The 19,842-nt window shown below is 43.4% G+C and overlaps 1 protein-coding gene across 4 annotated transcripts in view; it reads right to left on the bottom strand.

Moving 5' to 3' along the window:
• Positions 1 to 4,625: 4,625 nt before the first annotated feature.
• Positions 4,626 to 19,842, bottom strand: part of STXBP5L (syntaxin binding protein 5L) — a 189,862-nt gene continuing 174,645 nt past the window's right edge. For all 4 annotated transcript variants that reach the window (XM_071760679.1, XM_071760670.1, XM_071760689.1 and 1 more), the window contains 6 exons: positions 16,289 to 16,528; positions 14,989 to 15,349; positions 13,957 to 14,122; positions 11,314 to 11,425; positions 10,722 to 10,942; positions 4,626 to 9,662 (listed from right to left, as the gene is read on the bottom strand). In XM_071760679.1, the coding sequence (XP_071616780.1) occupies positions 9,621 to 9,662; positions 10,722 to 10,942; positions 11,314 to 11,425; positions 13,957 to 14,122; positions 14,989 to 15,349; positions 16,289 to 16,528 (1,142 nt within the window). In that variant the 3' untranslated portion in view covers positions 4,626 to 9,620. The remainder of the gene's footprint in view (positions 9,663 to 10,721; positions 10,943 to 11,313; positions 11,426 to 13,956; positions 14,123 to 14,988; positions 15,350 to 16,288; positions 16,529 to 19,842) is intronic.

Below are 19,842 nucleotides of genomic sequence, written 5' to 3'. Positions count from 1 at the left end.
GCTGTCTTGCAGACTGGCCTTGAGAGGGATATTGTGTGGACGTTGTAGTTAACACAAAATCTCCAGCAAAAACGTTCCTTTTAAAAGAATGAAACTCACCTTATTGGTTAAAAAATTAACAGCAATTTGTATTTTTGTAAAAAAACAAAATAGCCCAGTCTGGCCAGCTGAAGACAGCTTTGCTGGTGCTTGAGGTCTGGTGTGTTAGAGGTGTCACTGGATGGTGGTGGGTGACCTGTGGCTCTTCATTCAGAGACCTGTCCCCTAGGCAGGTCTTATGTCCTGACTGGTGGTAGCCTAGCTGAAGGTGGCTCAGATTTTCCCTGCACTCTGGCTCAGTGTGCAGACTCCTCACTCCATCCCAGTAGTCAGGCAGGGATTTGGGGGAGTTAGCTCTTTTCATGCTGTTACTGAAACTGACTCAAGTCAACTGCCAGGACTGGATGCTTCAAAAGAGGCCAAGGAAGGAGCTCACAGGGCATTGTCTGCCACTGTTGCACTGCTCTCCTCTCTTAATTCCCTCTGGTCTGGCTATACCTCATATCACATGGTTTCATTTCCCTTTGGTATGGTTGTGATGGTTATACAAGTTCAGCTGTTTTTGTAACTTCACAGAATTACCAGTGTTAGAAGGCAGGTGGAGAGATCATTTAGTCCATCTCTCCACTAAAGCAGGATCTCTTAGAGCTGATTACACTGGACTGCACCCAGGTGGGTTTTGAATATCTCCAGAGAAGGGGACTCCTTGGGCAGCCTGTGCCTTGTCACACTCAGAGCAAAGATTTTTTTCTTATGTTTAAATGTAAGTTCCTGTGTTCTAGCTTTTGCCCATTGCCTCTCATCCTGTCACTGGGAACTACTGAGAAGAGTCTGGCTCCATCTTCCTGGCACCCACCCTTTAGATACTTGTAGACATTAACAAGGTCTCCCCTCAGCCTTCTCTTCTCCAGGCTAAACACTCCCAGCTCTCTCAGCCTTTGGTCATAAGAGAGATGCTCCAATCTCCAATCACCTTTGTTGCCCTCAGCTGGACTCTCCAGTAGTTCCCTGTCTCTCTTGAACTGGGGAGCCCAGAACTGGATGCAGCATTCCAGCTGTGGCCTCACCAGGGCAGAGCAGGATGAGAGGGGAGAATGACCTCCCCCAACCCACTGGCCACACTCTTCTTTATGCAACCCAGGATTCTCTTGGCCTTCCTGGCAACAAGGCCACTCTGCTGGCTCATGGATAATTTACTATTGCTCAGGATCCCAGATCCTTCTCCTCTGAACTGCTTTCCAGCAGGTTCCCCCCTAACATATCTTGGTGCTTGGGGTTCTCCCTCCCCAGGTGCAGGACCCTACACTTGCTCTTGTAGAACTTCATCAGGTTCTTCTCTGCCCCCAGCTCTCCAACCTGTCCAGATCCCATCTTTGGGGTTTGCATCATTACTGAACTTGCTGAGGATACACTCTGTGCCCTCATCCAGGTTGTTGATGAACATGTTGAACATGACCTGACCCAGTATTGACTCCTGGGGGACACCACTGGTTACAGGCCTCCAACTTGACCCTGCTCCATTGGTCACCACCCTCTGAGTTCTGTCAGCCAGCCAGCTCTCACTCCAGCTCACTGTCCACTCATCTAGCTCAGACTTTTTGAGTTTCCTAATGAGGATGTTATGGGAGACAGTGTCAAAAGCCTTGATGATATCAAGGTATGTAACATCCACTGCTCTCCCCTCAGCCAGCCAGCCAGTAACCATGTCATAGAAGGCAATCAGGTTGGTCATATAATACGTGATCTTGAATTCTGTTATTTTCATAGCGTAGTCCTTGTATGTTGTAGACATTAGAAAGTGAGGCCAGCTGCCTCCTGCCACTTTCTTTATGCCTCTAATTGCTTTATTTCATCTGTCTTCTGAGGTTCCTCTCTTGTGTAACCAATCTCCGTCTTTCTAGTCTTGCCTTCTGTGCAAATTTTTCAAGTCCCTAATTATTCTTTAATTTCTGAACTTTATATGGATCCTTTATAAGTGTACTTTTGAAGTTTCCTTTGTAGCCTGATCTGAGAGGATGCATGCTTGGCTTTCAACAGCCTGAGAGCGTGCTTGAGCTTGTTAACTTCAAATGTGGTGCATTTGGTGAGGCCATCATCCTGACATCAGAAGTATCTGTCACCAAGGTTTCAAGAACATTGTGAGTTAAAAAAGATGTTAATGGGACTTGCATACAAAAGGCTGCATCCTGGACTCTAATCCACCTCCTGCTTGTTGGGCAGGAAAATGGGCGCGTGGTATTGAGTCAAAGCTCCATGCATGCTAGGAGGCCTTGACTGCCCTTCTCAGCACTGGCATGGCTGCCTTTCCTGTTTGTATTTACACTGAGAATTTTTGTTTCTCTCCTGCCCCCTTCCTGTCTTGTGCTGTGGTTTCCTACCACATCTGTCACCTGATGGTTGAGCTCTTTATCCACAGCATTTGGTTGACAGACAGTTCTTTCTTTTCTTAGCATATTAAAGCTTTTGTCATTAACAGATCTGAGTCTCGGCACCCTGGCGTCCGACCATTTGTGTGCTCTGCCTGTGAAGATGCTGAGTTGGACTCATTATCAATTCACAGGGGCTGATGATTTCCTGTCCCGGGGTGTCATGCAGTGACACACCTGTGCTGTATTTGAGACCTCACCGGAGCTGCTGTAATTTGAGCTGCTTGTTTTTTGGCACATTACAATATTTTCCTCCCACATACTGTCTTTAGAATTTCAGAAGGATGGTTCTTGCATGTATTTCCTAACAAGCTCTCTAGGCAGGGGTGATGCTAATCAATAAGGGGACTGACGCAGAACTAAACTTATTTTGCTAAACAAGCTCAATGAGTTAATTTTAATTAAGCAGTAATTTGGAGCAAATGAGAAGATAAAAGGTGGCCACCGCTCTGCAAGGGAGGCAGCTGCAGCATTTGAGTCATGGTATCAGAACTGGCTCTGAGCTGGTGCCTGATTGCTGCTATTTACATTGCTTAATTCTGATTGGACTTTTAACTATTACTGAGCCTATGCAGGGGAAGCTGGATAGAACTTAGGGCAGGCGAGCAGTGATGCTCCTTAGAACTCTGAAGATGAGGACACCTGCTATTTTCTGAAGTTGGTAAGAGGAGGGTGGCTGCTTGCATTATTATTTTTGCCTTCCATTCCCCCATCCCCATGGGCTGAGTCCCTTGTTTAGTTGGAAACTGGGCTTTTTTCCTAGTTCAGGACCTGATAACCAGAATGCAGGCTACATGCTCCTTTCTTGCAGAGTAGATAAAGGTGCATCTGATTGTGTTTGCTCTCTGTTCCTCAGCTGCTTTGTGTGTCTTTCTCTTCACAGTCCTCCCCTGCCTTCTGTCAGCTGGCACTCCACAGCATGACCAGTAACACGTGTGATCCTGCAGCCCAAGAAAAAGACGGATGAAGGCTGCAGAAAGAGTAAGAGTTTGGTTTGTCACAGCAGCCTTGTCACCTGGCGTGTACAGAGCTGCTAAGGCAGCCTGGTCCTGCCCTGTGCCCTGCATTGTCCTCACCTGGCTGCTATACCAGCAGGTGGGCATCTGTCTGCTAAAGGAAGTTTCTTTTGTTTGGGATCCAGTCCTGACAAATAGCTGTGGTCACCAGGAACACCTTCTCTTCCCATCACATAAACCTGTGTTACCCAGCTCCTCACAGGGGGTGCCCCTACGTCCCCTTCAGCTACTGAGCAGCCTTGCTTCCCCTCTGTTCCTGTCTGGTTTGCTTTCTTGTCAAAATGACTCAAATTTCAGTTCAGCTGACTGCGGGCACAGGGCAGAACTTCCCCAGAGTCAGTGGCAGGAACTCCTGTCATTGATGTTGGATACAGCATTTCGGTCCCTTTCCTTACACACAGACCCCAAGCTTGTTTTGTCTTGGTCTTTCCGTGGCACATTTCCTTCCATCCCTGCCTACTGTGAGGTTTCTTATAGCTGGGCAGCATGGGAGAGGCAGGTGACAAAAATTGACACACAGGTAATTTCATCTAGTTTGTTCCTTTTGGCTTTATCCCATGCAATTTCATCGAGAGTTGCAGAATTTTTCCTGCTGTTTTTTTTCCGACAAATCTGTAGCTGAAACAAGGGAGCTGGGAGCTCAGTAGCTTTTGCTGACATTTTTGAGCCCCTCCTGGCAGAGCAACACAATCATGTTGCTGGTACATGCCCTTAAAGGAGGCAGAAGGGATCCTCAGAAGGGATTCTGCCCTTCTGAGAGCTCAGCTTGTAGGTGACTGCTATCAACCTGATGTGGAAGTGATGTGGAGGGTGCTCTCAGGGGGCCTAGAAGCCCAGGTGATGAAGCTAATTCTCTTGGGGGCTGGCACTGCTATTATAGGTGCCACATGAGCTCCCTGCAGCAAAGCATAGGAACAGACGCTTGGGTCCAGGTTTTGTCCCTTTCCTCCAAGCTGCTGGGGTGGCTGCCCCCTTCCTCCCCCCCCCAAGCAATAACTCTTGCAGCATTTTCCTCAGCCCTGTGTGAGTGTGCAATGCAAGCTCCATTCAAAAGCTTTCTGTAAACCATGCACCTTGGAAATACCATAAAGAATCTAGGAATAGAGGTTGAAAAACAAAATGAAAAGAAGAGCTCTACACAGACTAATATCAATTCTTTATTTTCTTTCCTCTTTTTTTTTTTGGTTGTTACTGGGGACTCGGAACGGCCTCAGTTTAAGATGCCTTAGTTTTCCTTTTGTGACACTGATTTAGGATGCCTGTGGGAACAGGCCATGGCTAGCACAGGAGTGTGTGGTTCACCCCCGACCCCCCCCTTTGTTCTGAGATACAGGTAATGACTTGTTAACAAACCCCACACATATTCTGTCCACATTTCCTTGACACTGAATCTGAATATTGGTTTCTATTTAAAAAAGTACAATGTTTGATTTGTTGATTTAATCACAAAACAAAACACATGAATGGAAACACTCATTTACGTGACTATTGCTTATACACCTAAGATGATGAGTTCACTACAAATGGCCACACGGAGTTCCTTAATGAGAGAGAGTGTGTTCTTACTAAGACCATACCAAGGCAAAAAACACTCAAGACTGAAATATACTGTGCTTGAATTCACCTTTTATGTTATGAAAAAAAGATGGGTGGGGGAGAGGTGACAGGGCATTTAGGGGGCATAATTAACTGAAATATGACTTTTTTGCCTGTGTTATGAGACACATGGTTTATGAATGGAGGGCTCTGGTGATTGAACAGAGCTCGTATTTAAACAGTGGTGTTTGTTTCTTAAATTGTATACTGAAAAAATATTTCTGTATGTATCTCTTCATTGCAATGCACACATTATTTGTGGGATTCTGTAAAAAGAATATGTAAACTGTTTTAGAGAGTTTTTTCTATAGGCGATAATTTTATACAATATGCATAGCAAACGGAGCATTTCTGTTTTCTGTTAAATATTTGTGTAAGAAGTGATATACTGGTAATATAAGGAATGTTTCTTTATTGTACGCAGTTGAGCTGTAGAATGGTAAAAAATTTCAGAAAGCAGGTTATTATACAAAACAAAACCTGATTCTCAAATTTCCCTTTGTCTTTAAATTCAAGCTTTGAAACTTAAGTTCAATCCTCTAGGAATGTTTTTGTTTGTTTGGATTGGGTTTTTTTTTTGGTTTTTTTTTGTTTTTTTTTTTAATAACTTGTACTTCATTGAAGATTTGCCAATTCTGAAAACATACAAAGATTTTAATTTAATGCATTTTCTCTGTATGCCTTGCCTACAGCTCTGTGTGTAATATTAAGCGCATCTGGTCAAACCCAGAGGGGGAAGTGTGCTGTTGGAAGTTCTGCGTGCCTGGTTTTGGCTGCGTTTGTCACAGAGAGCTCCTGTAAAGAAGAATATGAGGGAACTGGGTATCCAAACGAAGAAAAATAATTTTAAATTGAACAAATATTTCCAGACAATTCGGTCTATTGTTACTGAGGACTGAGATGTTAAAGATATGTCTTTTGTTTAGGGTTTTGCTTGAGGTGGCTCTCTCTTAGCAGAGAAGGTGAAAGCACAGGATTTCAACATCCAGCAACAGCTGTGTCCTCAACTTCATTAGAGCAAGGAAGGTCAGATGCTGTTCTTGTTGCTCAGAATGCTGCATCTTTATTCCTTTCACTGGCAGCTTTCAGTAGTGTTCTGGTCAGGCCTTTCACAAATCCCACACTCCCCCTCATTTCACAACAAATGAACCAGAGTTTTTCCTCCCTCACTGAAGTTTTTAAGTGATGGGTTGTTTTTTTCCCCACATACATGGTAAATCTTGATAGAAAGCATTTAACAGTGTGCACTAACAAACTTATACAACATATACATTACATATATATATTTATATATATAGAATGTTCTATATACAAACATATACAACTTTTTAGATCTCTACAGACTACAAGAAAATTGATAATTATAGCCACAAGTGGTGAACTGAACAGAAATAGTTAATTTGTAACTGTCTGGAAAGATGTAAAATATGTAAGAGTGGAAAGCAAGAATCAGCTGTGACCTGATGTGGAGTACCAGAGAAAAGCTGCTTCAAAGGTTAGTATTAAAACTTGTAAGTTTGAGGGATGCTAGATTCTCATTTCTCTGTTGCATAAAAATGCAAATGGAAATCCACTGGCAAGTTGTGTTGTTTTTTCCCCTGGTGTTAAGCTAGAGCCTGTTGGGTGCCAAAGCCAGTCAGGCATGGTGTAAATGACTTGTTGAAGACACTTTTCTCTCTGGGCATGCTGTAGTGATTAGCAATTAAATGTTGCTCTTCCATTTTTGCATTTGATTCTTAAAAATGCATGAGCAGGCTCTAGCTCCAGCCTGAAGCCATTTCCACTGGAATTAAGGTAATGGGGGGGACTTTGCAGTATTAGCCACCTGTGTGAGGTACAGCCAAAAACTTACGAGAAATGGGAGCTTCCTGGTCATCAACATGAGCAAACTGCCTGCCTGAGCACCACTCACCTGGGCTGCATTCTTAAAGGCTCACTGCTCCAGACCACAGTGGAAAAAATAGTGGAAACTGGCCCAACTTTCCATAGTGGAAGCTGGCCCCATGGCCTGTGGGTGTACCAGTGCCACACTGGAACTGGTACCAGCCTTTACGGCTGTACTGGCTGGGTGCAGAAACGAGCGCAGCGCCGGGTACAGAACAACCACTGGTGGGGTGTTCTGGGCTTGGAATTTACCAGGCTGGTTTTAGCTTCTCTGTAAAAGCTGAGAAAGGAGGAAGAACAAGCTCTATCGAGTTGGTTGGGGAGGCTGAATGATCTATTGCTCCAAATGGTTTTGCTGCCCAGAGACCAGTGGAGTTTTGGAGTACAGGTCAGAGCACAGCAAGCATACATTTAAACAGAAGATAGAATCACTATCATGTTGTTCTCATTTATTTCTCACTCTAGATGCCTTGTTACAGTGGTGCCTCTGCATACATGTGAGCGGCCTGTCCACTTGAGGGAGTTCCTGACCCAGTTCCTGTTGGCATCAGAATGGTGAGTTGCCATTTCCTCAAACACACACCCACAGACAGCTCCAGTTCCTTAACTCTCAGCAGAAATCTAGGCAGTGCTTGGGCTTTGACCTTTTCCCCACAGACCTCTACAATTCTCACAATCAAAAAGCAGCTTCTCCTGTGACAGAGAAGACCTTGTTGAGTCTCATTCCCAGGGACCACTGTGTCGATTTTGCCCAAAGAGAAACAAAAATCCTGTAAAGCATGAAATTCCTGTTGTAATGCAATGTGAATTTAAAACAACACCTCAAATCTGTTCCAACCCTTTAACTTGTGCAGCTGGGTTGACAGTGAAGCCAGACTTCTAGAATGTACCATTTCCTGGGCTCCATTTTATTTGTAAGAGATGGAAGGATATGGGAAAGGCATCTTTGAGAGAGATTATCTGAACACTAGGATGAAGTGAATACCAGTGAAGTGAAGGTCTGGTTAGGAGGGTGCTGCTGTCAGTCCACATTAGTGTCCACCAGGACTTCTTCAAGGGACAGAGAATGTCACTCTTCTTGTACAGAAATTTTTTAAATGCTGCTTTTCCACCTTTTCCTCCCTTTCCTTTTCTAATTTGAAGCTACGTCCAGGCACATGAAAATGAGCCTTCAGTGCCTTGTTTCCAAGCCAGTCTTGGAAAAAATTCTGACTTCACAGTTGACCTGTGTGGCAGTGAGGCTCTTGTAGGCTACCATGGCTGCAGCACACTCATGGACAAGGAATTTATTAACATGGACAGGTAGTAAGTCCTACTTACCGTTCTCTTCCGTAGCTGCAGGTTAGAGAGTTTTCTGCAGATTTGACTGTAGAAAGCAAACAAGCCACTCTGAAGCAGAAGCAAATTACTTTTCACAGCATGAGCAGAGAATCAATTGCCACTCACCCATGGTGTCATTTAATGTATGTGCCAATTCAGCACAGTATGTTGACAATTATTTTTCACGATCTCTGCCTGGCCCCTCGTTTAGTCTTGCTGCCATGATCTGTCTCCCCCAGCTTCAGGGGGTTTTACTTTGCAGTTTCCTTAGCATACTTTAAACCAATCACTTTGGAAAAAAAAAAAAATCATTGCTCTGCAAACTGCTAAGCAGCTTCTGTGATCAGAACCTTGACAGGACTCTCCAACTTGTAGCCCTGAGGTTTTCCATCTTGCCTTTCCTAACTTGAAGAAGCAACTTCCTAAGCTGCTTTTCTATTCCTGGTGCTGAGAAATAAGGCAACCAAGTGAAAGAGACACCACGGAGATGAAAAATGCCATGGCCCCCTTCAAGGACAACTGAGATGAATCTGGAGTGCTTTTTGAAAGTACAGATAAGGATGGCATGTCATGTGCTCTGAATTGCAAATAACCATCTATGCTCATGTTTTAATGACATATCAGATAGTGCCTGTCTAGCTACTTGAAAAATCTGTAAATTTTGGGCATACGATTTTGAAGTTATTTATTCTTCTGGTAGGAGTTAAAGAGCACTGATTTCAATCAAGGTTTTTCAAGGGAAATAAATAGCAGATAAAATGCAGCTCAACTCATTTTTATGTTGAGTAGCAAACATGCTTGAAATGTACTGGCTTTTTGTAATGTCACTTTTAAAAAATAAAGGTTTTTGCCATTTAAGTTTTTTTTTTTCCTCAGAATAGAAATAAATCCCATTTTTCTTCGGTCACAACATGCTTTCTTTTTAACTTTTTTTTTTTTTTTTTTTTTTGAGATGTCAATTAGTCATGCAAAGTTTTATAAGTGCATTAACATTCGAGTTTGTACAGAATATTTTTAACCAGGCGCACTCCCCACAGTTCATACCTACAGCTTCTAAAAAACTACATGCCACAGTGATGGTTGAGTTCCTCTTGGAAAAAAATTGGCTACTTCCATGAGCCGGCTGTTGGATTAAGACCCACATGATTCTAGCTTCTGTCTCACGGTCTGTGAAATCTCTCCTTGACTCCCACTGTGATGAATCCAATAATAGTGACAGGAAAACATCTTCTGGAAGAAAAAACTGTTTCTGGCCAGTGACTGGTAGATTTGGGAATGAATGTTATTAAGACTTCCCTGAAGTGTTCTTACTAAAGCCACAAGCAGCTTCTTTGAAAGTCTAAAACTGGTACCACTTTTTGTCCTTGTATTTCAGCATCACCTGCAGAAAAGGGAAACAAGCAGATATAAAACACTGCTCTGCATATGAGTGGTATCACACATGACCACCCAGGCCCATTAACTGTCACAAACCTCATATGTAAAAAAAAAAAATAGCAATGCAGTACTTTACTAACAGTGTCATCAGGCCTCGAGTCCACTGAGACTCTCTATTTAATTTCATAATTGCTACATTTAAAATAAACCAAAACACAACAGTTATTGCTATTCATTACAAAAATTTTCTGAGTACCTTTAACTACTTTTCTATTGCAAAATAATGCAGTTATGGAAGAAAAACAGAAAGCTGTTTTTTACTGTTATAGAAAGAAGATTATTTACTGAGTATAGTAGTATGTTGTGAAAATATAAACTTTCTGCATTTCGTGGCACATTATTTCTGCTCATTTTTGCCTCGCACTTACAAAAGCCAATAAAAACGTAAAGGTCATGTCCATGGATGGGATTAATTTAAAATTAAAAGCATGCAATTTGGGAAGCATTCTTTAATGTTGTTCTGCCTTCAACAGAAATCACTTTATTTCACTTCCAGCCTTAACAGCGTGGGATGGAAGAGCTTTCCATTTCCAGCTCTAAGCACAGGAGCTGTCTATTCCAGGCAAGCCCCCTATTCCATAAAATTGTACTTGCAGGGTTGTACCAGAAGTGTTGTCTTCTCCCCCATAAGACCTGTAAAAGTTTCTATACACACATATACCTACCTACATAGATATTCTGCACTAAGTGGCTTAAAAAAAATAAATAATAACAATAAATTAGTGAGTAAGGAGAGAGATGAGAAGTGCTGCGTCTTACATTCAGAAATTCACAATGTGTGCTCATTTATGAAAACAGGAAAGCAAGGAGTGTGCAAGTAGAATTTTTGGCATCTCATTGTTTGGGAGCAGGAAAAATGGGGTGTGAGGTAATGTGAGTGCACCTAATCCAACGTGACTGGGTGCCTGTGGAAAACTGTACTTGGCTTTCCCAAAGGGAAGCAAAGGCTTCATTGCAGGGGGGGTGGTTCCTAGTTCTGGTGCTGTGGTGGCAGGGCCCCTACCTCGTGTGCATGCTTGGAAAAAGCCTCTGCACTGGCCATCATGCTGGCAGTCCTTTCATCCAGCTCTCCCAGTTTCTGTCCTCTCTCATCGAGGGCAATGCGTGCACGGGTCAGGTCCCCAATGACTCCTCCTGCGGCTCCTCTCACACCCTCAATTCCACCTGATCCAGGGATGTGCTGTGCAAGGCTCCGAGAGGCTTTTCCTGCTGTGGCCTCACCAACTGCAAAGGAGAAATGGACAGAGAGAAACGAGTTCCTGGATGTGGCTCTCTCAGTGCTTGTCCACGAGCTGCAGCATCGCAGCAGCGATGCCATTTCACACGCAGATGATGTGTGGAAGACTTTGTGTAACCAGCAAAGCTACAGAGCGTTTGTGGCTCCCCACAGTCAAGTGCTCAAAAGAAGCTGCCAAGGTGAAAGAATCATGGGAAAGCAACTGAGGACTCTCCCATTCTTCATAAGGTCATATTTATTTTTATATCAACAATTTAAGTCTTGTGTACCACTCTATTCCTAGATGACAAGAGCATGGGATGCCACAAATCAGTTTCTGCAGAAAACCAAACCAACCTCATCTCAATAAATGACTTACAAAGCTCCTCTCTGTCAAAAGCTTGTCCACTTCCTCCAAAAAGTCCTTTCAGAAAGCCTCTGTTTTGGGCCTCTGGTGTTTCCACAGGAGTAAACAAATCCCCAAGCATGTCCTGGCAAAATCAGAAAAAAGTCCATGTAAAAAATTAGTGAGGTGAAAGATGTTCTAGATGTTTTGTTTGAGTCAATGAGCACCATGCATTGGATCTAATCATCTACTTTTATTTTAAGAGTCTGTTGTGTGAAAGTATTCAGTACCTAACATTTGAGTTTCATGACAATCAAATATTTGGGCTAACTAGATTGACTCATGCTTTCAAAATGACTTGGCTTGTCACTGGCCCTTCATTACAACAGAGAAAGGAAGTTTATAAGCCATACAAAGTAAAAATACCAGCAATAAGATCACATTTTGCTTAGAAACAGCAGAGGCAACATCGTGATTCAATAAAACATTTGTTGTGAATTACATCTTTTGCTTTAGTGATTCCCTAGGCAAGGAGAACAGGCCCACTCTGTTTTTTCTGTGCAGTGTACCTGAGCTTAGTGTTTTCTAGCCATTCAGAGAGTTTGGTGGTTTGTTGTTTAGTTGGGTTTTGTTTGTGTTTGGTGGTCTGTTTTTGGTTTGTTTTTTTTTTTTTAAATCCTGTCACCTTCTATACACCCTCCTCCCTCCACTGTTACTGAGCATTTTGGCAGTGCCATCAGCAATGCTAAATAAGCATGTCTGAAGGAGCTGTCACAGTGCCAGAGCTTGGAGCAGCCTGGGCAAACGAACTTCAGGCTCAGATTTATTTGAAACAGTAGCAGGAAAAGCAGGCTCTCCACAATAAAACCAACAAAGTGTGCAGTCCCAGTGTTTGAAACCAGGGAGGCTGTGCAAGGAGAAGAGTTTGCTGCTCTGTTGCTCAGCTCTGTGTTTGCTCATCCAAGCCTCACCAGGCTGATGCAGCTGCTGTGCTGCACAAAGCTCTGGGCTCCTGGGAAGCTGAGTGCTAGGACAGTGCTGTGACTCACGCTTGCTGCTCCTCTGCACAGTCACCTGCTCAGGGGAGAAAAATTACTGCAGCCCTTTCAGCCTAAGTGGAGGTGCTCCTGCAGCCTGCCTTGTTTTCCTTGGTAGCAGGTGATTCTGGGTCATCTGCTTTTTGTACACAAGTAATGACTGCAAACCTTCTCCTGTTCTATTTGCATCCAAGCCAGCCACCATCGGGCAACACAGAGAAGCAAGGGCTGTGTTTACCTTTGGTTGGTAGCTGTAGGATGCTATTAAGGTTAATAAAAAAAAAAATTTAGCTTCTAACAGCCTCTCACTAAAGGTCCATCTTCTAAGCTATACTGATCAAACCTGCTGATAATTTTGAAATCACTTTCCTGAAGAATAATCTCTTCTCCCATAGGCAAAAGCTTATGTGCAATGCTCACTCCTCACTGAGCTTTTCCACATTGGAGACAAACAGTTCTGTGATGCAAGTTGAGCAGCTCAGCACATGCTATTCCCTAGAGCATGAGTGCTGGCAGGACCATTTCTTTTATATTTCTATCCTAGTTCACTGCTAATTAGATAACCTAAAACTTATTCCCCCTTTCTTTTTCCCTTTGTTACTCATATTTCTCCCTGTAACCTCTCACAATTCCTCCTCTTCAGTACGTGACATTTTAATTTGCATTTTCATTGTAGAAAAAAACCCAAAAAACCCAGCCCAGATCTAACATTGTGAAGTCCTTGTGGTCAAAGTAAATTATTTTAATTCTACCATTTCTATAGCTACTGTACTGTAACATGCAATGGTAGATGCCTTCCTCATGTGGAAGAAGTGAAGTACCAATTACTGGAGTAAAACCAATAGTAAATAATTTAAAAAATTAATGAAACACAGCATATTTTTTGATACCTGCCACGCGTGGTTGCTTTCATGCCCCCCACTTATCCACTGAAAGCTACAGGTATTAAGACTAAAAATAAAAATAAAAATAAAAATAAAAATAAAAATAAAAATAAAAATAAACAAGGGGACAGACTTCATATTTTCACTGAGGCAGTTGCTGTGTGCTTGGACACATACTGGTACCAACTGTTGTAGCTGCCTTCCATTTGTAGCTTCCCCTTCTTTCCCTTCAGACATTTTTAACAGTTGGGGTTTTTTTTGTACAGCAGGACTGTTAGAGAAGCAGGCTGTGAAGAGCCTCATTTGGGCACAGACTGCAGTGATGTGCAGGCAAGCTGTGGGCTCAGGCCAGCCCCTGGGGCACAGGAGCAAGGTGACTGCCATGAAGAAGTCCAAACAGTGCCAGAGCTACTGACCTCTGCTGATTTGGCATCACTGAGCCAGGGCAAGTGGAGAGGAACATGCCTGTCCTGCTCCTGCAGCACAGCCTTCACATCAAATAATAAAAATGACTAAAATGTTGGTGGGTGAAAAAACATACTATGTTTCCTATTAGGCAAGAACTTGCCATCTCTTGTAATGCCAGCGTTGCTTATTTAGCCATTGAAAACTTTGTCTTTTGCACAGGAACTATAGACTGCTATGGCACGTTCTTTTGAGAAATCAAGCAGTGAAGACATGGCAACTTACCCCTGATGAGGCAGGCCACTTGTCCTTCCACAGAAAGGCAAAGGCATCCAAAATAAGAGCCTTACCTGAAGATTGTCACACATCTCCTGGCTGTATGTCAGGCGCTGGATCTCTGTGGGAGAGCTGAGATACAAAGCTTGCCCCTCGTTAGTGAAACAAAAGGTCCTTGCTATCCTCATGTCTGTGACAGGTAAATAGTTGATGTCCAGCAGTGGGCGAAGGCTGGGCAAGCTGAGGAGAAGCAGATATCAGGGTTAGTCACCAGCTGCCACACATGCTACACCTACTCTGTGCCTGCATTTTAAACTGATATTCAAGTTTACGCTTTTCATAACTGGATTTCAGCTCTAAGCTGAAAAATTCTGTCACAAACACTCTGCCTTCCTGTCATATTCCTTGCACGGAGAAGTTTCAGCTGCCTTGCCTCAATGATCCTTAGGCTTCTGCTACTGTCTGGATTTGGGGCATGCATGTGGCTGGGCAGTGTGCAGGGTAAGGTCTGCCCTCAGTCACCCCAGGGGCATCTGCAGAAAGTGGCAAGGCAGGGCCCTGCTTGCACCCTGCAGACAAAGGTTCCAGCATCACCTTTGCGGTCTTCCTCCAGCTTCTCCTCATTTGCCATTTTGGATGGCACGTTTGAAAACTGAAATGGCCTGGCCAGGGAAGAGGGATGCAGCAAGCTGAGGCCACGACTACAAGACTACTGCACAGTCAGCTCAGTGGTGGAGATGGCAAGGAAGGGAAAGCAGGTGCTCTGAGTGGAAGAATCTCACAGCAGCGAGTATTTCTGTAGTTCTCTGTACCTGACCTGCCATAAGTGAGCAAAATTACCCCAGGTTTCTTTTAAGACAGTTAAAAGTCATCATCCATCAACTGTCATGGGTAGGGGATTACTGTGAAATAAAGGAGTTTGCTTTGCTGCACAGCTGCCTTACAGGCCAAGGAACAGGTAGGGCAGCGGCACGGCGGGGCGCTGGATGCACCCACCAGGGAGTTAATGCAGAGCAACATGCACTCTGGAGCAAACACAAGTGGAACACGATGGCACTGTGCCACCTCTTTGCTTAGTTCTGCCACAAGGTTAGTTAGATAAGTACCTCAGTGTCATGATGTGCCCATTGGCACAAAAGCACGCCAGACAGACGCTGTTACAGAGGGTGACCACATCTGCTCGCAATAAAAAGGACGTTTCGGTGATGTTGTGGACATAAAGACATGTTTGGGAAGGCAATGAGAAGACTTTGGCTTGTTTTTCTGAACAAATGACTGCAAATTGATGATCACCCATATCCTGGGAGGAGGAAGGGGAATGCATCACAAGTTTCCTTTTCCTTGTTTTTTCACCATCATCAGCACTGTGTGGGTCCCTCCATACTTCGTAGGGTGGATGTGTCAACGTCCCCATGCAGTCCAAGCACGCGAAGGTCAGCACTCCTCCTTTCAGTGTCAGAACTGTGCCTGCAAAATACAATTTCTTCTCACTGGCACAGCCACCAAAATTAAATTGGTTGTCAGTACTGTGAACGTGTGCAGTGCAGCTGACGTTCAGCTCCTGTAAATGGAGCAAACACATTAATTTAGCTGAGGTGACAACCTTACTCAGTTCTTCCTGACCACACGAGGATGTTGAACAAACAGGCTGCCTGTACCAAAAAGGTCTCAGGCAGCCCAGATCAAATAATCCACATAATATATGCTATTGAATACCACAAAGAGAGGCTGTTATTTATCCCTACATGATGCTAGTCAGATATTTATTCCCCAGCAGTTAAATTGCTTTTCTTATTCTGGTGACCTTCCAGCATTGTTTTTCTAAAGGAACTGGGATTGGAAAACTCTGTTCTGCATTCTCTGATTTTTGTCATTATTTTACTTTAAAAATACAAAGTGCATATTGCACCTCCTCAGACCCAACCTCTCTCAGCCCTCTGTTCTCTCTGCTACACCATCTGTCACTCTCTCAGCCAAGGAACTCTCCTGGTACACCAACCTGCCAACATTTTTGTTTCCTTTCCTGAACTCCCTTCTGTTTTTCTGCACCTTCCCTGTAGTAAGACAGCCAAAACCATTTAAAGCATCCTGGACAGGACTGCATCAGAACTGTACACAGGACTTAATTTCACACTATGAAGGAACTCTGCTAATTTCCCTGTCCTCACAAGAAACACCCAACTCTCACGACGACGCGAGAGAATCTTCAGATCTAACACACCCATGGTGTCACCAGTTCATGAAGCTGTGGGTCTCCCAGAAGCATCTTTATTTACCTGTGTGCTCTCAGAGATGTGTGGTGGATGTGTTGAGAAATTTCTGCCTGAAAGGCCATACAAAATCATGCAATTATTCCTCCACTTGTACCAAGCCAGATACCAAACAGGAAAAGAGGAGCACTCTTACCACTTGGCGACACCATGACTGGCTCTGACTGCCGTAGATCATCACTAGCAGGCAGATTCAGGGAGAGGATTAAGACCATTCCCAGGCCTGTTCCGACCCAGAGACAAGGGGAGACAGCAGAGTCATTCTTGCGGGCAAAGGACTCCATGAAGTACAAAGCAGTAATTGCCTCCTTTGAGTCCCGGTCGATGCTGGACACACTGGAGCTCCGGGAACGGCTGAAGGAATTTTCCCTATTTTCTGCATAAATAAATGCAAGGAAACACTCTTAAGTTGGCAGTCCTAGAGCAGGCACGAGCCCGCAACAAACACAAACGCCCTGCAGAGTACAGAAAATACGGAGTCTTTTTGTCACCTGAGCAAACATTCTGATACCAGCATGACACCAGCTTGCTGCCAGTGTATAAATAAGTGTGGAAAACGCTGTCAGACCTCATCAGTTAGATCTGCATTAGAAATAGCTGCTTATTATGAAGATTAGCATAGACTAATTAGAATTTACAACCGCCTTAGCTCAAAGGACTAGTTCTAAACACCATGAAGTAATTTTAGACCCATATGTTACCAATGCATTTAAACTTAATCCATGTATCTCATCACTGCAGAACATGAAGGGAGACACCATTACCAGCTTCAGAGCATGTGTCCTTTGCTCTGTTCTTCTGTCCATTGCTAGGACGTTCCAGCTCTGCCTTCACAGCTATCATTTATTGTCATTTATAATAGTGTTATTAATAAAACTACTCTGGAGAAAAGACACCCAGTGCTAAACACTAGCAGAAACTGTCGGTGGCATGGGAAGCTATAAAGCACATTGAGGCTAAAATGTTACAGAAGAGTAAAGGAGGCAGAGGGAAAAAGAAAGTAGGGGCTGGCTGCTAGCACAGTTTTTGCAAAACTGTTTCTGGGCCAGTGCTGCTGTTTACCAACTTGGAGCAAAAAATGGGGCTAGACCATTGGAAACCTCACCTGCTCTTCAACAATAACAACGAGAGGAGCAGGAGGTTCTGGAGAGGAAGGAATAGTAGAAGCTGTTGGACCTGAGATAAAAGGCTTCTGAATTGATCATCATGAAATAGATCTGCATCTGGCATGAGCTTGTCTGCTGTCTCTTCAAAGCCAGAAGAAAAGTCTAAAAAGAGGAATACTTTCTGCCATGGTTGAGGAATAAAGTTAGAAAAGGACTTTCTCACGTATTCCAACTAAAAACTGGGCTAAGCCTCATCTTGTATACACATTACATTTCATTTTCTGAGTTTTGCTGGTGAATCTCTTTCTCAGGCAACATGTTGTATTCTCTTACCAAGACAACTCAGTGTAAAATGCTGAAATTGTCCTTTTCACAGCAGCTACCTGGGAAAGACTGTAAAGAAGCATGGCAAAGCACTACTGGAACCACACCAGGCATTACAACATATGCTACCTTGAAAGCTGGCACACAGGGATGGGGGCAGATTCTCTTGCTATTCTTTCTCACTTGGGCCAGCTCCTGTCCTTGGAGGGCATCCTTAAATTGTCAAACAGCACCTTCACAGGACATCTGCCCCTGGCACTTCGATCCCACTCTCACGGAAGAGAAAACTGTGTTGAAATTCCAAGCCCTGCCTTCACCCCGTTTCACCTTCACATAGGCACTGTTGTTGCTCTCCAGTTTTAGCTCAGTGCTGATAAATATAGCTGCATAAAACTAGGGTTGTTTATTCATGTGCAAACACAGCTTCTAATACCTTGAGAATTAGTGTCTCCCATAACCCCAAGCACTTTTTACTTTTGCAGTGTACTGGTTGGCTCAGCTCCTTCCTAAGCACAGGGACAGCTGCCAGGTACAGAAGGGTAAGACGGTAATTTCAAGGCAGAGATCATCAGTGCTCTACATCTCTCTATATGTGTTTTTTTCCCCAAAGGCTACCTAATTTTAATAAAATGTAATTATGTAATTCATGTTCTCTTTAACAGGTTTATTAATGTCACAGTCACATAAAATTCAAATACCGTGGTGCTCAAACTAGGAAAGATGTTGAAAGGACAAATGCAGTTAGTGTAGGCGACACACACCAAACTTAAAATATAGGATGTGGCATTTGCATGTGTCATCAAGCTTTCTCCCTCCCTAACTTAGAAAGAAATGTTCCTCACTCCTGTGCAGTACAGTTAACTAATACATCTTCACAGAACTGACACTAACAGTCTTTGCAACACTTTTGGGAACATACTGTGCCGTTTTCTATTAAATTCACCACTCAAACTGATATGCTGAAGATCAGCACAACACATGTCAAAATTTGATGTCATTAAACATACAGGAACAGCAAACCAAAACCTATGAAAGGCTGCAATCACTATGTGACTTCACTGGCTAGCTATAAAAACAAGGAAGAAATCTTTCCTCTTCCTAGATTTCAGGATAGAATTTTATTTAGGCCTACTCCCTGGGACTCCTTTCTCAGATTATAACCCATATTCCTTATTTAGAAGCCACTCCACTGTATCCTAGAGAAACATAAAAGCACTTTCTTTGGGAAATTAAAAAAACCTTGCCATACCCTTTGCTAGCATGATTGCTATGTTTTAAAACAAGGTTCCACCTTCCAAAAGTTGTCCTGTATGAACACTGTCAATCTGTAGCAATCCTTAACCCAACCACCATATTCTGGGTTTTCTCTTCTATGGGGATGGCAGGGATGTCAGCTACAACATCTGTCTGCTCAAGTCTGAACCAGGAACACCTCCAGGTACTCCCTGTAACACAGGTCAAACAAAGTTTATTTGGACACCCTGCTTCAGTAAGGCATGGGATGTTCAGATGTGAAAAGCAGATACTTTTTTGCTGTTCAGTTTTCTCCCTCTTCTTTTCTGCAGAACATCCTGCTATATGACACTGTCTCATAAATGAGCTCCTGCCTCTAAATTTCCTCCTGCTTTGAGGGAGTCCAGTATCCCTTTTTCTCTGAGAGGTACATATCCAACACCCAGGATCCCTCTGCTCCCACCCAGCTGTCTCAGACAACTATGTCCTTTTTTTCCTCCTTTTCCTCTTGCAGACCTGGCTCTTTTTTTTCTTTTCTTTTTTCTTTTTTTTTCCTTTCCTTTTTTTCTTCTTTTTTTCCCTTTTCTTTTTATTTTTTTCTTTTTTTTCTCTTTCCTTACCACTAGGTCTCCAAATAGTTCTGCAACTATCAGCAGAGAAGCTGAGAGTACCATTGGGGGATCTGTTGTCCCCTGAGACAGGTGACTATCGTTTGGGAGATACTGCAATTAAGGCTATTAAGACTCTGATCAGCTCTGAGCCAAAGCACAATTATGCAGCCAGGGCATTTCAAAAATCTGCTTTCCACGCATTAAGACCACACAACATAAATTCCACTACCCTCCTAACAGTAATCCTGCTTTCTTCAAAATGTTTTCATTCAGCCCTGAATGAACCCTAACCTTTGGGTTAGTGAGTTGCAGATGGAAACACAGGAACCAACTTCCTTCACAACACTGGGCTGACTTAAATCCTTGCTATCAGCAGCACAAAATTAGAAGGCTTCTGATTTAAAAGCAACGGCGAA

Source organism: Heliangelus exortis, chromosome 1, assembly GCF_036169615.1.
Source record: "Heliangelus exortis chromosome 1, bHelExo1.hap1, whole genome shotgun sequence".
In the NCBI taxonomy this organism is placed as follows: domain Eukaryota; kingdom Metazoa; phylum Chordata; class Aves; order Apodiformes; family Trochilidae; genus Heliangelus; species Heliangelus exortis.
The sequence above is the reverse complement of the archived record's forward strand: the minus strand, read 5'-3'. Positions and strand labels throughout refer to the sequence as shown.